Raw genomic sequence first — 16,930 nt, 5'->3', positions numbered from 1 at the left:
AAGTAAGGCGGGATGGGGGGTAGCAAATGGTACAGGGGGGCTGCTTGCTAGAAACTGTTGGAAAACTCAGTTTCCCTGGAAAGAGGCAGTTCTAAAGTCTCTATGGTGGAGAGAGGAGATCAGGGAAGGAACATGATTACTGGCAGTGACAACCTCCTCCACTTTACTACCCCTTTCAACTCTCGTCTCCTTAGAAGGATCATACGTCCCTAGAGAGCAGGGGAGCTTTCACTCAAGTCTTCTAAATTCTCAGTCTATCATCTTCCCCAAACCCCATGTCTGGGTATTGGTGAAGGAAATGAAAGACATAACTTCCCTCCTTTTCTTTTTGCTTTAACCTCAAATGGCCTTATCCCTCAGTGCCATCCAGTAACCAGGTGGTACTGGCTAGGACTTGTTGAAGCTTTTTCCTCTACTTCAAGGGTCTCTTCAATACCTACCACACCTGCTGTTTGGGGCTCAAGTCATCAGCATGCAGAGGGATGACCAGGGAAATAGAGTCTGCCACCACTATGTACCCCCAAAATCTAAGGAGCAAAATGCAAGTTTTCTGATTTTAAAATCCATTTTCCTTCCATTATATTAATGCCTCTTATATTAATGCAAAATAAACATTTTGTGCCAGGTGCTTTCCCTCCTATCGTCTTTAGGAGAGGATGGTGGGAGACAAGAAAGGAAGAGGACAAGGACAGATTCTTCTGTCCGAAGGCCTCCAGAGGGTGAGCACTACTCGCTTTGGGTAAGTTTTCCCACTATTTGGAGTATGTGAGTACCTGGTCTCCCTGGCTCCCTTTCTGGAGAAATGTTTTAGGAAATTGGACGCATCACAGAGCTTGTTGGATATGAGAACCTCCTCTTTATTCCACATATAGAAGCTGGCTTCTGGAGCTGGGTAGAGAAATGGCTTTGGTCTGGCCCTACCTCTGTGTGGGCCCTAGGAATAAAGTCTGGATTCCGGTGACAAGGCCTTTCTCCAGGTGGGAATGAAAAGTCCTGACCTCCAGTCATTCCCAAATTAGGGGGTAGGAGAAACAATGTGGGGCAGTTCCATGGTGAGGTGAATATCAGCTTGGGGCAGGCTCTTCCAGGCAAGTTCTAAGATCCCATAATGGGCAATGCCCATGGGAAGTATGGTACGCACGTTGTTTTGCCCCGGGAGGGGCACCACCTCCTGGAACTCCAGAGGACCTCTAGGGATATGAGAGCCACCACAAAACAGATGGTACAACAACCGCTCCCCGGGAGCTAGCTCCATGTCCCGTAGGGCCTCTGTGTACACAATCTCATGGGATTTGGGTGCCTCTCTCAGTAGCAGCTCCTGTAACAGCCTCCGGATTCCGGGGGACTTAAGTTGGTACAGGTCCATGAGCTGGTAAAACTGTTCCATCCAAGCAGCACTGTCTTCCGCGTATCGCTTCTGCAACATCCGCAAAACATGGTACAGTGCCACGAACGTCTCCCATAGAGGCACATCTTCCTTTTTTTTAGAGCTAGGCTGGGCCTTCTTCTCCACCTTGGGCAATTTGGGAAACCTACTCTTATCCTTAAAAGCCCAGAAGTCCTTCTGAAACATCAGTGCTAGGGTCTGTTTTTCCACAGAGGCATGGGCACCCGTGAAAATGTCTCTAGGGGCAGGATAAAAGTGCCGCATCTCCATCTCCCTGAGAGCACTAGATAACTGCTGTGCCCGCGCACTCCTGTAAGGCTCTCCTAGAAGATGCCAATTTACAGCCTTTGGGTCTGGAATCCTCTTGGGAGCTAATGAGGACTTTGGTGTGGGGACAGCCAAAGGCTTTAGCCAGCCTTCCTTTTCCTTTCCTTTTATAGGAGGGATCACTTTCAGGTATTTTGGACCCATCGGCTCCTTGCTGGATTTTGAGATACGCGTGCTTCTTGATTCCAGGACCTGTCTGTGACGGTACACAATAGCTTCAAGTTTGGCCAGATGCATCCACTCTAAGGTTCCTTTTGAGGTGAGGTCTTTGAGAAGCTGGCACAATCTGTGGAAACTGTCCCTGGAAAGCTGTTCTCCTGCATCCATCCGTTCTAAGACATGATGGATCCACTCCAACTCTGAGAGGCTTATGTCTTCATATATATCCTCATCCAGGATTTCAGGCACAGGTAATGGTACTCCAGTCTTTCCCACCAAAGGTGGATGACGCTTCAAAAGCCACTGCCACCTGTCCCCTAGTGTTTTGCCTTGGAGTTTTTGAGCTTCCATGGTCTTCCTCAATATGTGGGAAAAATATGGGGTCCTTAAGTGTGGCTCTTGTGACTCTAAAACCTTATCCCAAACTTGTAAAGGAATGGACTTATATTTCTTCAACAGTTCTTCTTGTTTTTCCATAAACCTTGTCTCTGGGAATTTCCTGGGTGTCTCAAGTACTGTGGCCTTATCTTTCCAGGGTATTTGTTTCGCAGACACTGGCACTGGCATAGCCTCTTTCCTCCCCAGAGCTACTGAGATCAGTTTCTTGGAAGGGCTTTGTGTAACTCCCAGGTTTATAACACTACCTTCGACCTCAGGGATTCTTTTTCTAATAGATGGTAGTGTTTCTCTTCCTCTTAGGTCCTTTATTCTTTGTTCTTGTAACTTAAATAGTTTTTCTTTTAAGATCTTTTTTTCCTTATCTATCTCTTCTCCCAATGAGCTTCTCTCTTCTTCCTCCTCTTTCTCGCTCAAACTTTCCATCTTTTCATCATACATGCTTGCATCCTCCTCAAACACTTCTGCCTCTTCTTCCTCCTCCTCTTCCTTCTCTTCCTCCTCCCCCTCCTCCTCCTCTTCCTCCTCCTCCTCCTCCTCCTCTTCCTCCTCCTCCTCCTCCTCCTCTTCTTCCTCTCCCAGCTCCTCAGACAAACTCTCTCGCTCTACTTCACTTAACAGGTTCTCTATTTCTCCAGGAAAGCTCTCTTCACTTTCCACCTCATCCCCTTGACTGAGAAACTCTTTCTGCAGCCCATCAATTTTCTTTAACTCTTTACTCTTTTCTGACTCTTGTTTAAGGAATGGCATTACCTCTTTTTCTTCTGTTATTCCTTCCTCCTCTTCTTCCTGTATGACTTCTCTGTGTTGCCTGGCCAATCTGCTTTCTACTTCAGTTAGTTTTTTCTCTTTCTTTATCATTTTTCTAATTTCCTTGGCCAGTTTTCTCTGCCTCTCAGCCAGTTTCTTCTCAATTTTGGTCATTTCTGAGTGTTCCTCAGAAATATCCCACTCTTTGGCATCAATTTCATTTTGTTCCTTGCTTAATCCCCTTTCCTTGATAGATAGTGACCTCTTTGTCTTTGTTATCTGTATTTCTTCCTGGGTTAGTCTCCTTTCTTTTTTGATAAGATTTTGAAGTACCTTTAAGATTTTGCTGCTCTGTTTTAATTGTTCCATGGAAATATTTTCTTTAGCCAACTTCCTTATTACTTTGGCTAGCTTCCTTTCTTCCTGGGCATATACTCTCTTTCCTCTAGTAAGTTCTAATTTTTCTTTTGCAATGTTCTTTTGCTTTGTGGCCAGTTGCCTATCTTCATGCGTCAGTAGCTCCTCCTCTAGTGACAATTTCCTCTTCATCAGTTCTAGTTCATTCTTACTCAGTTTCCTCTGTGGTTTGGTTTCTTTAGTCGCTCCCTTAGGGAGAATTTCCTTTCCCTCAGCCAGTTTCATCTTCTTTTGAGCCAGTTTCTTCATTTCCATACTCAGTTCTTTTTCTGCCTTAATAACATCCTGCTCTTCTTTGAGCAGTTCTTGAAATACTGCGCTTGCCTCTAGAGCTAATTTCATTTTGTCCTGGGCTAGCTTGTGCTGTTTCTCAGCCAGCTTTTCCTCTTCTTGGTCCAGTTTTTCCTCTTCCTCAGCCAGTTTCTCCTTCTTTTGGAAAAGTTCCTTTTTTCCCTCCATCAGCTTCTCCTCTACGTGAACCAATTTATTCTTGTAAGTGTCCAGTTTCTCCTTTACCTGGACTAATTTCTTTCTGTTCTGGGCGAGGTTTTCTTTGAGCTGGTGTATGTTCTCTTTCTTCTGATTCAATTTCACCTTCTTCTGAGCCAGCTTCTCTTTTTCCTGAGCCAGAGTCTTACCCCTCTGGGCTAGTATTTTCTTTTTGTTTGCAAATTCCGCCTTCTTCTGGACCAATTTTTCCATTTCTTGGGCCAGTTTTTCCTTTTTCTCCATCAATTGCTTTCTTTTCTGAGCAAGTCTTTGCTGTTCCTCAGGCAGTTTTTCCTTGTCCTGGGCCAGTTTCTCCTCTTCCTGGATTAGAAGCTCTTCTTCCTGGATGAGTTTTTGCTCTTCCATAGTCAGTTTCTCTTCTTCCCAGGCCAATGCCTCCTCCTCCTGAACCAGTCCCTCCTCTTCCTTAGCCAGTTCCTCCTCTTCCTGACTCAGTTCTTCGTCTTTCCAAGCCAGTTCCTCTTCTTCCCATGTCAGCTCCTCCAAGTCCTGGGCTAGTTCCTTTTCTTGCTGTGCCAGATCTTTCTCCTTCTGGGTCACTTTCTCCATTTTCTGGACCAATATCTTTTTTGCCTCGGCCAGCTTCCCTCCTTTCTTTGCTATTTTCTCTTCTCCTCTAGCTAGTATCTCCAATTTCTTGGCCATTTTCATCCTTTTCTGGGCCAATTTCTCTGCTTCTTGGCTTACTCTCTCCTCTCTTTGAGCCAGGTTTCCCTCTTCCTCGAGAACCTTCCTCTCTGTCTGGACCATCGTCCTATCTTCCTGAGCCAGTTTACTCTCTTCCTGGGCCAGTTTCTTCTCTTCCTGGGCCAGTTTTCTCTCTTCTTGTGCCAACTTCTCCTCTTCTTGTGCCAGTTTCCTCTCTTCTTGAGCTCGTTGTCTTTCAGCTTGGGCTCGTTTCCTCTCGACCTGGGCCTGTTTATATTCTTCCTGGATCTGTCTCTGCTCTTCTGTCACCAGCTCTTCTTTTTCTCTTTCTTCTTCCTCTTCGTCTTTTTCTTCTCTTCCTTCTTCTTCCCACTCCTGAGACAATTCTTCTTCCTCCAGGGTCACTTTCTCCTCATCCTTGAACGGTTGCTCCCTGGAGCTGTCCGACAACTTCTTTTCCCAGGCCAGTGCCCACTCATCCCATCCCAGTTTCTTGTCCTCATCCAGTTTTTCCTCGTCTAGGGATAGCTTCTCTTTGTCTTCTTGTGGTTTCTCCTCTTTCTCAAGATGCCCCATATCCCAGGCCTTCTTCCATTCATTCCAAGATTTCTTTGTCTCACCATTTGCCTGTTTCCACTGATCCCAGGACATCTTCCAATCCTGCCAAGAAGACTTCCTCTCATCCATAACTGGTTCTCCTTTTGGCTCAACCACTTTCTCCTCTGGTTTGGCCATTTCTCCCACTTCCTGACTCACATCTCTCTCTGTTTTGGTCATTTCCCTCTCTTTTTTATCCACTTTTATTTCCTTCTGGACTGCTTTCCTCTTTTGCTTAGAGGGTTTCTTAGAGGATTTCTCCTCTTTCTTTAATATGTGTTTCCCCTTGGTTAGGCCGCCTGGTTCTAAAAATATAACTTTCTTTTTCTTGCGTTTTTTGTGAATCACCTGGGTTTCCTCTAAGTCCTGCATGTCACTTGCTTTCTTTTGCACTTGCTCTTGCTCCTTTGGTACCTCTTCGATGTCTGTGATTACCGTGTCCACTCTGATTGCTTCTTCCTGAATAAAAATTGGTTTCTCCTCTGGCCAGGCTACATCCCAGTCAAGGTCCTCAAGCAGAACCTCACTTTCTTTCTTCAACAGGGGGCAGATCTTCTGAAAGAGTTCCCAGCTGGGGTGCCTGTCTACCAGCACCTGTTTAGAAATGGTCACTAGGTCAGTGCTTAGAGCATCTAACATTTTTGTTTGGGAAGTAGATATCCTCAGAGTCATAAGACGACATAGGTCATCCCGCCATGATGAGCCATCTCCAGGGGTAACCCTGTGGCCAGGAGCTCCAGTGACACCCCGCCCTTTGGCTTTCACCTTCCTCATAACTCGTTCTTCTTTTACACTAGGCACAGGTTCCTCAGTAACAACATCGGCAACTTTTGTCTTCTTGTGCCTCTTTTTGTGTTTATCAACTGTTCTTTTCTTGCCTCTTTTGTCACGTATTTTCCTCAGCATCTTAAGGGTCACTGCAACATCCTTTGAGACATCTTTCTCTGTAGGTTGTTGTTCAGCATCTTTTGCAATCTTTAGTACACTGGAGATTGAAGACCTTGTAGGATATATAGCGGTATCCTCCACCACCACTGGCACAGGTTCCTTCTGATCGCTTTCACCCTCTAAGGGACCTGGCTCTTTCATCTTCTTGAAGACCCGCAACAATTTTCGGGCTGCAGGGAAAATCAAGAGATGTAGATAAGGAAAGTGTAGGAGGCTGAAATGAAACCCTTCCTAATATCTGGTATGGGCTAGGAGGAACTGCAACAGAAATAGCAACAGAGGGGGCTGAGGCATTTAAAAAAAAAAAAGAAGAAGAAGAAGAAGACATTCTCCTTGCTTTATTCCCACTGCCCCCATCCAAAATCCTAGAGAGATAGGCCTTGGAGTCTTCCTAAGTTTGGGTGGATTCTTCCTAGAAAGGTTCTTTTCTGTGAAAAGATCTTTTCATTTATCTCTACTCCTACCTGATATCTCTTGACTCACTGTAGCCCTAAGTACCCTGCCTCTCAGGCATACACTGGATCACCCCATACATACTATGCTTTTTGCCCTCTGCTCGACCCCGTCTTAGGCCTTTGCTGGGCTTGATGACAACTTCAGTTTCTTCAGGAATTAGATCATGTTGCTTGGAAACCTTTGAGATATCTAAAGAAAAAGCAGGCTTTTCATCTTCATGTGACAAGGTCAGGTTTTCATTCAGTCGTTGCTCCACTTGAGTGTGAAGGAGTTGGAGATCTGTGGCACGCATCCCCAGCAAATGGTCCAGAGTTTCCTTCCCAATCATTTCCTGCCTGTGGACAAAAGAAGGAGAAGGAACATGCTGAATTAAGGAGAAGAAGGAGAATGAGGAGAGAACTGCTGTGGAATAGGCCGGGAGCTTGGCAAAGTAGCCAATAGAGACAGCGTATGTAGAGGTAAAGGATGGCTAAGAAGAAAGAATGATCTGTATGGAGGCTGCAGGGGTAGGAGAAAAGGATGCAAAAGGAAGCTTGAAGAGGTAGGAGACAGACAGGAATAGGAGAAGAAATGGAGAAAGGAGTGAGCAGTCGGGATTGTCAGGATAGTCTAGGGGTGGAAAAAGACTAAGAACAAGGAAAAAGGACAGGAAGAGCCAGTGAACAGGGATGAAGAGATAGTGAAAGAAAGGAAGGAAAAAATGGGGAAGGGGGAGGAGAAAGTGAGAAGCTGGTAAAGAATTGCGTAAGGGACAAAGAACTTACTGCATCTCCTGGTAAGTCTCCCGGTTCTGGATCAAGTTTAAGAGTGAGGTCTTAGTTTGGACTCCAGTGTCAACCATGAGGCTCAGGGCCTTATTCCTCACTCTTTGGTCCTTGTCCATTAACCCTTGGGCCAGGGGCATGGCAAAGAGATGAGTGATCATTCCTAGACGCTTCAGCCCTTCCCAGGCTAGCTCTCGGATCAGTGGATTAGAATTGGTTGTATCATCTAGCAGACGATGGGCTGTTTCAGAGCGCAGGGAAGGAGACACCTGGTAAGAGGCAAAGATTTGCCCCAGCACACCAATACAGCATTGGTACTTCAGTGGAGTAGCATGGATCATGATGTTGAGGATTGTCTCAATCAGGCTATTAATAGCTATTTCACTCATCCTTTTTCCCAGCCAACTGCGGTTTGTTGAGTCTGTAAGGACACTGTAGGTTATGTCTTTGGACATTCTCATTTCTAGGAAGTCTTCATGTTCTTTTTCCTGTGAATATTTTATGTCATGTATAGGTCTTGCTTTATGGTGCCAGAAAAAGAATTGTTGGGACTTGTCCCAGTCCAGTTCCCGTATGGGTGAGTGCAGGTTGCACTGTAGGTATATCGGGCTGCCTTCTGGCCAAAGACGGGCACGAATCACCGAGTTGGGGATGTAGCAATCAGGAGCTAAGGGCCATTTCCGCTCATGACCAAAGTAGTATCTAAGTATCTGATAGGGGTTGATTCCATCCCAGGTTGTCAGCTGTAGTTGGGGAGAAACCACATAATGGGGATAAGGTTGGCTGACCTGAGTCTTTACATTGGTTTTCTCCTCATCCAAGGAACCGCGTTTTGGGGCAGACAATAATACAACACTCCCTTGCTCATCTTCTTCGATGACGTGTGGCACAGCATGGTCAAAGGCAATGGCCCTCTTATTGACAAGTTTCTCCAGACCTACTAATTCCTGTTGCCCTTGTCCAAGGTAGACATACTTGGGCACAAAAATGGTCTCAAAGGAGAAGAAGAAGCTCGGTATGAAAGGCTTAGGGGCCTCTAGCACTTCATCTGTCATGCTCAAAAAGGAAAGGCGAACCAGCAGGGTCGGGGGCAGCAGCTGTAAACAGGATACCAGATAAAGACTCTGGTTGAAAGTCACAAGCAGGTCAGCCCGGTCATTTGCAAAGCACACTGGGCCAAAGTGCAGTGACGAGTCCAGTATGGCTATGAGTCTCCCGTGGAAGTTCCAGATCCGGACAGAGCCATCACTACCACCTGTAACAAAAAGACTCAAGGACAGGCATACATCGAAGGATGTGATGGCACACTGGTGCAGAGGCAATGTCTCTATGAATGTCGAGCCTAACTTTGTCTCAGAGACCAGAATGTCATGGAACTTCCAGAGACGCAGGCAGTTAGTCTCTGTGATGGCACCCACAGACTTTGGCAAGAGTATTAGGTGTTTTAGGTGACAGCTGCTGAGAATGCTGGCAAGGGGCCGCAGATGTACTCTGGTCCCTTCAAGCACAGCTTCTGATAGGCGTACATAGTCATCCATTCCATAGGAACAGAGAAGAGCATTTTCTCGGCCACTTAAAAGTCCTCTGGGCAGTGTGCAGAGTGCCAGTACAGCCCCAAAGTGCATGAATTTCTCTATTCGAGCACAGCTGTGCTGGGAAAGCACTCTTATCATGCCACTCTGGTGTCCAGAGAACATCAGTCCTTCTAGACCCCGACCCAGGTGGAAATGCCCATACGCCAGGCATTGTACCAGGTCCTGAGCATCTGGCGAAGTGCATAAAAGATACTTGGCTGGGCAAGGGCAGCGGGTTGTATCAAATACCAGCACCTCTGAGCCACCTGTTGCTACAAAGAGCTCCTCTTTATCTGGGTCGTAGGCCCAGTCCACAGCCTGGTCCACGATTGAGAAGGGCCACGTGAGGACCAAGAGATCCCCTGTTAGTGGGGACACGAAACGCAACAAGCCATCCTCAGTAGTGCACAGGATCCGGAACCAGTTATTCCCACAGTGGATCCGACGCACATGCTCTGGAGTGGAGCCACAGACGTTGAAGAGGCTATAGAAGCAAGGCAGGCGGCGCAAGGAGAAAGAGTGGGTAGTCTGGCAGAAGAAAGTAATGTTATCAATAAACTGGAGTCGATACAGTTCCTCGCCAAGTTCTAGCTGCCGTAGTAAGTTCCCAGAAGTCAGGTTCCATTCCTTGATGAAGCCTTCCTTGCCGGCTGTCAGCAGGGTGTGGGCTTCCGGCCGGCTGCGGATGCATACCACTGTTGATGAATGGGCTTTGAAACTGTGCAGAGAGTAGCTCCGACTGAGGCTCCATACTTGGATTTCCCCCGTCTTGTTTCCAGCATAGAGAAAGCCCTGATCAAAACAGGTGAAGCAGCAGGTGATGGAGGAGCCACTGGTGGTGGAAGTGAACCTCTTCAGCTCTCCCAGCTGGCCCAGGCCCTGGCGCTCCAGGACCCTCACCACAGTCTCACACAGGGCTAGGAGGGAGCCATCGGGGCCGTTCAGCACAATGTCCTGGACAAACTCTTCACCAGACATGGAAACCACGTGGGCGATTTGGAGGCCCCTGCCACTCCGCTCAATGATCCAGGTGACCACTGCCCCCAGGATGCCTGACAGAAGCATCTTTGTTTCCGGGTCATAGCAGAGACAGCTGATGTTGAAGCGGCAGGGCACTATACCCAGGGGTTTGAATGACCGAAAGTGGTCCCCAAAGAGCCGCAGTAACAGGTCACCACAGTAGGCCACAAGGATATGAAAGGAACCTGTGTGGACCATAGACTGGATGGGCGGCAATCGTTCGGTCATGGAGAAAGTTCTCTTCTCAACCATGTCCTCAGTTTTGCTCTTCATCCATACTACAGCCTAGAAGGGAATAACATGGAAACTGCCTAGAGAAGATAGTAGGAGAGGGAAGGGCAGACTATTAAGCTGTTTTTCCCTGTTCTTGTGCTAAGGAGGAATTGGAAAATTCTAGAATGATTTTAGTCCCCACTTATTATGGTTAGAAATAATGCAGAAGCAGGATGCCTAGGACTCTTTCCCTGACCTTGGCCTACTTTAGGGGGACCATAAAATCTACTCAACATGGATACTGTAATTGGACAAAGGATGAGAGAGGAATCCTGGGTCCAGGTCACTTTCACTTGAGGCGTATGTTTTCCTTTGTCAATGCGGGGTAAGAGCTTACATGGGCATGGCTCCTGTAGAATGGGCTGGGAAGGAGGAAGACGAGGCAGTTTTACCTGTATTTCTTTTGTGGTTGTTGTCACCCACGAGAGGGAGGCAAAGAAGTTGGCATCGCTGAAGTAATAGCATATAAGCGGCATATTCTGAGGATGGCGAGACTCTTTGTACAATATCTGGGACCGGTCACTCAGCACAATGACCTCACTCTTTGGGTCATCTACAGTTTGCTGGGGAGAGACATAGCAGAAACTAAGACCAGGACACACGTACACTAATCGTAGTCTCACTCAAGTCACAATCGAAACAGTTCCCAAAGTCATGCCACAGTCCCAAGGACCACTTCTGTTACACCCACACATGCACAGCTTATCACCTGTGGGACACCTACACTTCACAAGCACATAACAAAACCCCAACACAAGAGAGAACCAAACCCCCACAGGGCCTCTATGGGCAAATTTTATAGTACAAGCACAGGGGAAAATTAACATTCTTGCCAACATGAAGTGATATATACCTGTCCCCTAACATTCTCCCTTCTGTCTAAAAGGTACATATGTCACAGAAGACACAGTTAACAGATTACTCAGGCAAATGTACTGCTACAGACCCACATGTAATGTAACAGGGTATCCCAACAGTCAGTGCAGCTTTAAGTTATTAAAGTTTAAAACTGCACTAAGTAAGACTTCTAGGATACCCTACCTGGCCCTGAAATTTGACAGAGGAAAATGACATATATACAGTATATATGATCCCACAGTGACAGCATGTGCTATGCAACGTGCACCTGGGATCCTGTTACACAGCCAACCATAGCAAAACTGAGCTTGGCAGATGTTCTCTCCGATGCCTTCTCCCTTCTCTCGCAGAAAAATCTCTCTTCCCGGAGGGCTGGTTCCTCTTACAGTGCTTCTGAGTGTTCACATTTCACTATCAAAATGTCCTTGCAACAGGTCCCTAGGCTCATTTGGAAATTGATGGCCCACTTCCTCCTAAGGTGACAGTTGTCTTTACGGTCTCCCCTGCCTTCTTCGTGCTTCCATAGAAAAATCTATGCTCCCTGAAGTGCTCATAACTATTAAGATAGATAGAGACCAATAACATGTTTATGTCCTACATATACTTTACCTTGATTTTATATATATCATTTATGAGGTATTTAAAATCCTTCCACAGGGGAATGAGTCTGGGGGAAGACATCACCTTGATTATCACCTGGTCCTCCTCAGGACCGTTGCTTAAAAACCTGTGGGAATCCAAAAGATGCCGGCTTAGCCACTACTACTTTTTGAGGAGCTAGGAATCAGAAGGCAAGACCCATGAACTCAGGTTTATTGGACACTTTTTGACTGTCAGGAACTATGCATAAGACATACCTCATTTAATCTTCACTCCAGCCCAGTGAGGTAGATTTTATAGATGAGAAAGCTGAGGCTCGGTGAGGGTAAATAAAGGAGTGGGGGATTGAATTTTAGCTAGCATAACCCAGTGAGATATTATGGGTGAGAGAAGCAGAGAAACCTAGAGAGGAGCTGGAAGGGGATACCATCCCAGGCAAGTAACAGTTCTTTGCTGATGGTAGTGTGTCAAGAGAGCATTCTTTGAGGACTGGGAGTTCCCAGAGTTGCTGGGGGATGGGTAGGTCTTAAAGCACAGAACCCTAGGTCCTGCCCTAGACCGACTGAAGCAGGCCCATGGAGGTGGGACCCAGGGACCTTGGCTTGTAACCAGGCCCCTCCCGGTGGTTCTATGGACGTTCAGGTCTGACTACTGAAAGAGCCAATTGAGATGTGGGGCACCCAGGGTTAAGGGTCAGGCCACCTAGCACAGCTGGAGAAAAGGGCCCTGCCATTTGGCCTTGTTCATCATCCTCTTCCACACTCTCGTCTTTGGCCCTCATGAGGACAAACCTCAGCTTTTCCTGGTTGGACCGAGAACAAACCCTACTCTGAGAACAAGCCCCCTCTGCCAGTCTGTCATTACTGGTCTGTCGATGGGCTCGTTTTCCTCATTTGTAAAATGAAAATGCCAGTGTTGCTTACTTCACAGGATTGTTCAAAGATCAAATAAAAATTCCTGTGAATACTTTTTTAAGTATACCCTGAAGCAACAAACAATTACGATTGCTGTTTTTAGGCTGGTTTGGTTCTCAGACAAGTATTTGTTTCCTTCTAACCCATACTTTATACTTTTCTGTTGCTCTGGAAACATGACAGCTAAGTTTATAGTCTGGCCAGCAGAGGGCAATGGAGGCCACCGTTGTGCCTGCCAGATGAAGGAAAGCTGTGAACTTTGTTTCAAGTGGTTTCCCAAAATGAGATTCCCTAGGCCAGCAGCAGTGTCATCACCTGAGAACTTGTTAGAAATGCAAATTATCGGGCCCAACCCAGACCTACTGAATTGGAAACTCTGAGGGTAGGGCCTCAAATTCTGATTTTCAACAAGCTCTCCAGCTGATCTTACTGCACAGTAAAGCCTGAGAACCACCAGTCTGGAAAGCTATTAGAGTTCCAGATCGGCTTGTTCTGGGATCCTGGGGGAAAGTCAGCAGAACCTGCCCTATGGTATGGCTAAACCTAGGCCTTGTGTTGCCACAGAGACTTGATGGCTGGATTTGGGGGGAAGCAGCCGGCAAAAAGTATCATCTCACATGTAGAGTGAGTTAGAGCCTACAAAACAGCTTTCACATCCATAGCCTCATTAGTTCTTGAAAGACTTCTGAGAGGCAGATACCATCTCCATTATTCATACAAGGAATGTGAATTCAGAGAGGAAAAGGGATGTGTTCATGGCTACACAGGGCAGATTCAAGACTAAGATCCAAGCACAGTTCAAGGTTCTTCTCCATATCGGAATCAGAAAGAAGTTCTGCCAGGTGATGCCAAGGAAACTCTCTGATCTACAAACGCACTAATGGGAACAGGGGACTGGCTGTCAGACTTCAGCGTCCCCTCTGTCTCTTTCCACTCTTCCCAAGACTGCATGCTGCCCTCCTGCCATATCTTTTTCTGTTCTGTCCTCCTGTAACTCTGCATTTACTGCCGCTTTGGACCACCTTTCGGGAGCGAGTGGGGCAGGCCCCATGGCTCAGATTTACACCACTGGCTCCTTCAGGCCCCAGAGCTGCTGGGAGAGTCATCATTACTAACAAATTTGCAATCATTGCTATCAGTTTCCATTGTTCCTAATATCTTCTCTGGGTCCAACTTCTCTTGACCAACCTACAAAAAGCAAGCAGTTTGGGACCCTTTGCGGGCACATTCCTTGGGGGTGAGTGACAAAATAAGGCCTTCAAACCCCAAATCTCTGTGTTTTGCTTTTGCCACTCCCATCCCAGGTACCAGCTTCCTGGTCACCCTCAGAGGAAACCTCTTTCCTAAAATGCCCCCATTTGATTCCCTAATCCCATTACCTGTCCTTAAAAGCAGATCTAGAGTGAGCTCCAGATGCCTTAATCTCAATGGTGCAGACTTTTTTACTCACTTGATAACCTAAAGATGATCTAGTGGGACAACTCAAGCCCTCCATCCAAGTCAGGGCAGGGTCAGTATTCAGGGCTGAGATGTGGTATGTCCTGCTGGCTGGAAATGGACCAGGTTCGTGACTGAGCATTGACACTGGCATTACACCCTTCTTCTTAGCTGCCATCCACTCCAGTATACTTTGTCAGTGGTGGCAGGACGCAAGGCCAGCATCCCATGAGCCCTGCCCTTGTAACAGAAATTGGCTTTAGGGGACACTGCATTCCATGACACTATTGGACCGCTGGGTTCTTTTTGGGTCACTAACTAGCTCTGTATACTCTTTTATAGGAGTGTGAGGGCATACAGTTCTTGCCCAAAAGAGCTTACAGTTCTGCAGGGAAGGCAGACATTAAAGAATAGTCATAAAATTGATTACAGTGGGAAATTCTGGGGATGGGTTATATTATTCTTTGAACCTTTCTGCAACTTTTAATTTTCTCAAAACATTAAATTATGCTAGTGATCCAGTTTTAAGAAGGAAAAGAACGAAGTGCTGTGATGTGTGACCCATACTTTGAGGTAGGGCACTGCATAGATCCTACAGCCTTGCAGGTGGCTCTCCTGTTTGGGGACAGAGGTGCAGGAAGCCCAGCCAGCATTAAAATGGCTTAATTAGTTGACTGGAAAGTCAGAGGGGCTGTAAAGCCAGAGGGCAATGTTGGCTTACTTACTTATACTTTACTGAATGACTTTACAGATAAGGATCCCAAGTCTGTCCCCAGGGCCTGGGAATGCTACTCTGGCCTTATAGGTGACTTCATAGCTCGGGCTGGGGCTGGAATGTACTCAACTATATTTATGGAGACAAATAATTTTCTAGGCTGACAAATACACATTATCAGTTACCCAGGATTAATGATACTATCTAGAACTGATGAGGTTGTAAAGTGGTAGGCAGGCATTTTACACGTTTTGTTTAATTCTTACAATGACCCTATGACTTAACCATCATCCTCCATTTAATTCAACAACTGTTTAAAGTGAACATGGTAAAAATATTCAAAACTATTAAGGAGCATTTAATGAAAAGAAAGTCACCTTTTCATACCTGATTACCCATCCTTTTGTTTCCCTGTCACAAAGGTATCACTGGTTGTATCTTTATATGGTTTTCTGTACGTACACAAGCATATAGGTAAAAATAATTTTTCTTATACAAATGGCAGTATGCTTTATACACTGTTCCATACCTTTTTCTCAACTTCTTAGAAATTAACTCATATTAATACGTATTGCTTTCATTTTTCAAGTTGCCAGTTGCATGGTTTCCACTGTGTGACCGAAGTATCATTTATTTTTTCCAAACTTCTATTAATGGACATGGGCAATTTCCAACATTTTGCTATGACGACCCATGCTAAAAATGAATATCTTTGTTAATGCCTCAGAGTTTTAATTTTATTTAATTTTAATTAACTTAAATTTCAAATTCAAAGCAATGTAAATCTCTTTTCATTAAACGCAACTTATTTTGGATGCACTGGGTTAAATAAATTATTAAAATTAATTGCACGTTTCAACTTTCTAACGTAAAATTTTAAATTGCGTATGTGACCTGCAGTATATTTCTATTAGAATAGCACAGATTTAGATCGTCACTGTCCTGTGGTGGTCTGATATTCACTCTAGACTTAGCTCCTTGAGGGTGGGAACCACACAGTGGCATGAAGTTGGTGCTTAATATATTTTTGTTCAATGAATGAGCAAATGAATGACTCCTGCCCTCTCCCAGGAAGAAATATATGTTTCCCAGCTTCAAGTCCTACTGATCATTTTCTGGGAAGGAAGGATGAGGTGGGAAAGGTACTGGGTTTACTTGACCTAGAGGTCCTTGTAGTTTCAGCCAACTCCTTCCGGAACCCCTAGGTAGGAGGAGTAGCAACATACATTTTTTTTTTTTTTTAAAGGGTTGGACCTTGATTATGGCAGCAGGTGAACTAAATTTGGAAGAATTTCCCAGGCCTAGGTACTCATTAATTTCCTCAGAATGTGATCAACGAATGAATAACAGGGACCCCAGGACAGCCCTCTGGATGGTGGTCCTGAGGCTCCCCTCGAAAGCAAAGCTCTGGAGCTGCCTAGGCTGAGTAGTGGCGACCACACCCGAGCCCCTACACATTCGGGCGCCCCGGTCTTCGCGTTGGCTTGAAGGAGACCGTGTCCGCATCTTCAAGGCCGGGCCGCGCCTATTACCTGCGACGAGAAGACTCTCAACAAGGAACGGGTACGGCGTGTACGGCTGCACCCTAGAGCTGCTATGTGAAAGGCCAGACCTAGAAGGAGCGCTTGAGTAGCGACCTTGGGGGGATGCTGCGGGAGGACTCCACCGACACATCGGTTAGCCCCACAACCACGCGCCCGGCGGACTGACCCAGGCGAGGGGAGTGAGCGCGCGTGCGCACTGGCGCGCGGCCGGCAGGAAAAAGCCCAGCGCGAGACCGCGCGCGCGTTCGAAAAGAAAAAAAGTCCTCCCCGCGGGGCCCGCAGCAAATTAGGCCGGAGTTGGCCAGCGAGCGCGCGTGCGCGAGCGCGCATAGACGCCCTCCTTCGCCGCTCGGCTTCGTTGGGGGTCTAGCGCACTGCTCTGCTGTCCCCGACTCTTCCCAGGCTCGCGCCCTCGGGGTAAGTACCTCGCGCTCTGCGGAGAGGGAGGGAGAGGGTCCGCCGAAGGAAAGCAGGAGGTGGACGGGACTGGGAGAAAGGGAAAAACCGCCCTCGCAGAGCGAGGAGCGCGGAAACCGGGTTGGAGTCTGCAGAAGACACGCCTCAATCTCTCACGCCCCTCGGGGCTGCGGAAGTGCTCTGGAGACGAGAGCTGCACGGAGGCGACAGGTGGACTAC

General features: G+C 46.7%; 1 protein-coding gene across 1 annotated transcript; it reads right to left on the bottom strand.

Annotated features, from left to right (window-relative positions):
• Positions 1–974: 974 nt before the first annotated feature.
• Positions 975–16,864, bottom strand: WDR87 (WD repeat domain 87). Its single transcript, XM_011372307.2, has 6 exons — positions 16,720–16,864; positions 11,694–11,811; positions 10,619–10,789; positions 7,360–10,238; positions 6,677–6,930; positions 975–6,309 (listed from the first exon to the last, which is right to left on the bottom strand). The coding sequence occupies exons 2-6, from the start codon at positions 11,763–11,765 to the stop codon at positions 1,016–1,018; spliced, it is 8,670 nt and encodes a 2,889-aa protein (XP_011370609.1). The 5' UTR covers positions 11,766–11,811; positions 16,720–16,864; the 3' UTR covers positions 975–1,015.
• Between the last annotated feature and the right edge of the window lie 66 nt (positions 16,865–16,930).

Source organism: Pteropus vampyrus, unplaced genomic scaffold (assembly GCF_000151845.1).
Source record: "Pteropus vampyrus isolate Shadow unplaced genomic scaffold, Pvam_2.0 Scaffold203, whole genome shotgun sequence".
Classification (NCBI taxonomy): Eukaryota; Metazoa; Chordata; class Mammalia; order Chiroptera; family Pteropodidae; genus Pteropus; species Pteropus vampyrus.
This window is presented reverse-complemented; position numbering and strand designations above follow the sequence as displayed.

Bases quoted from the DNA above. Each gene is read 5' to 3' on its own strand.
- WDR87 (XM_011372307.2), bottom strand. From the start codon at position 11,765: ATGTCTTCCCCCAGACTCATTCCCCTGTGGAAGGATTTTAAATACCTC. The intron at 10,239-10,618 runs GTAAAACTGCCT...ATTCCCTTCTAG, and splicing joins CAACCACAAAAGAAATACAG to GCTGTAGTATGGATGAAGAG. The intron at 6,931-7,359 runs GTAAGTTCTTTG...TTTTGTCCACAG, and splicing joins GAGACTTACCAGGAGATGCA to GCAGGAAATGATTGGGAAGG.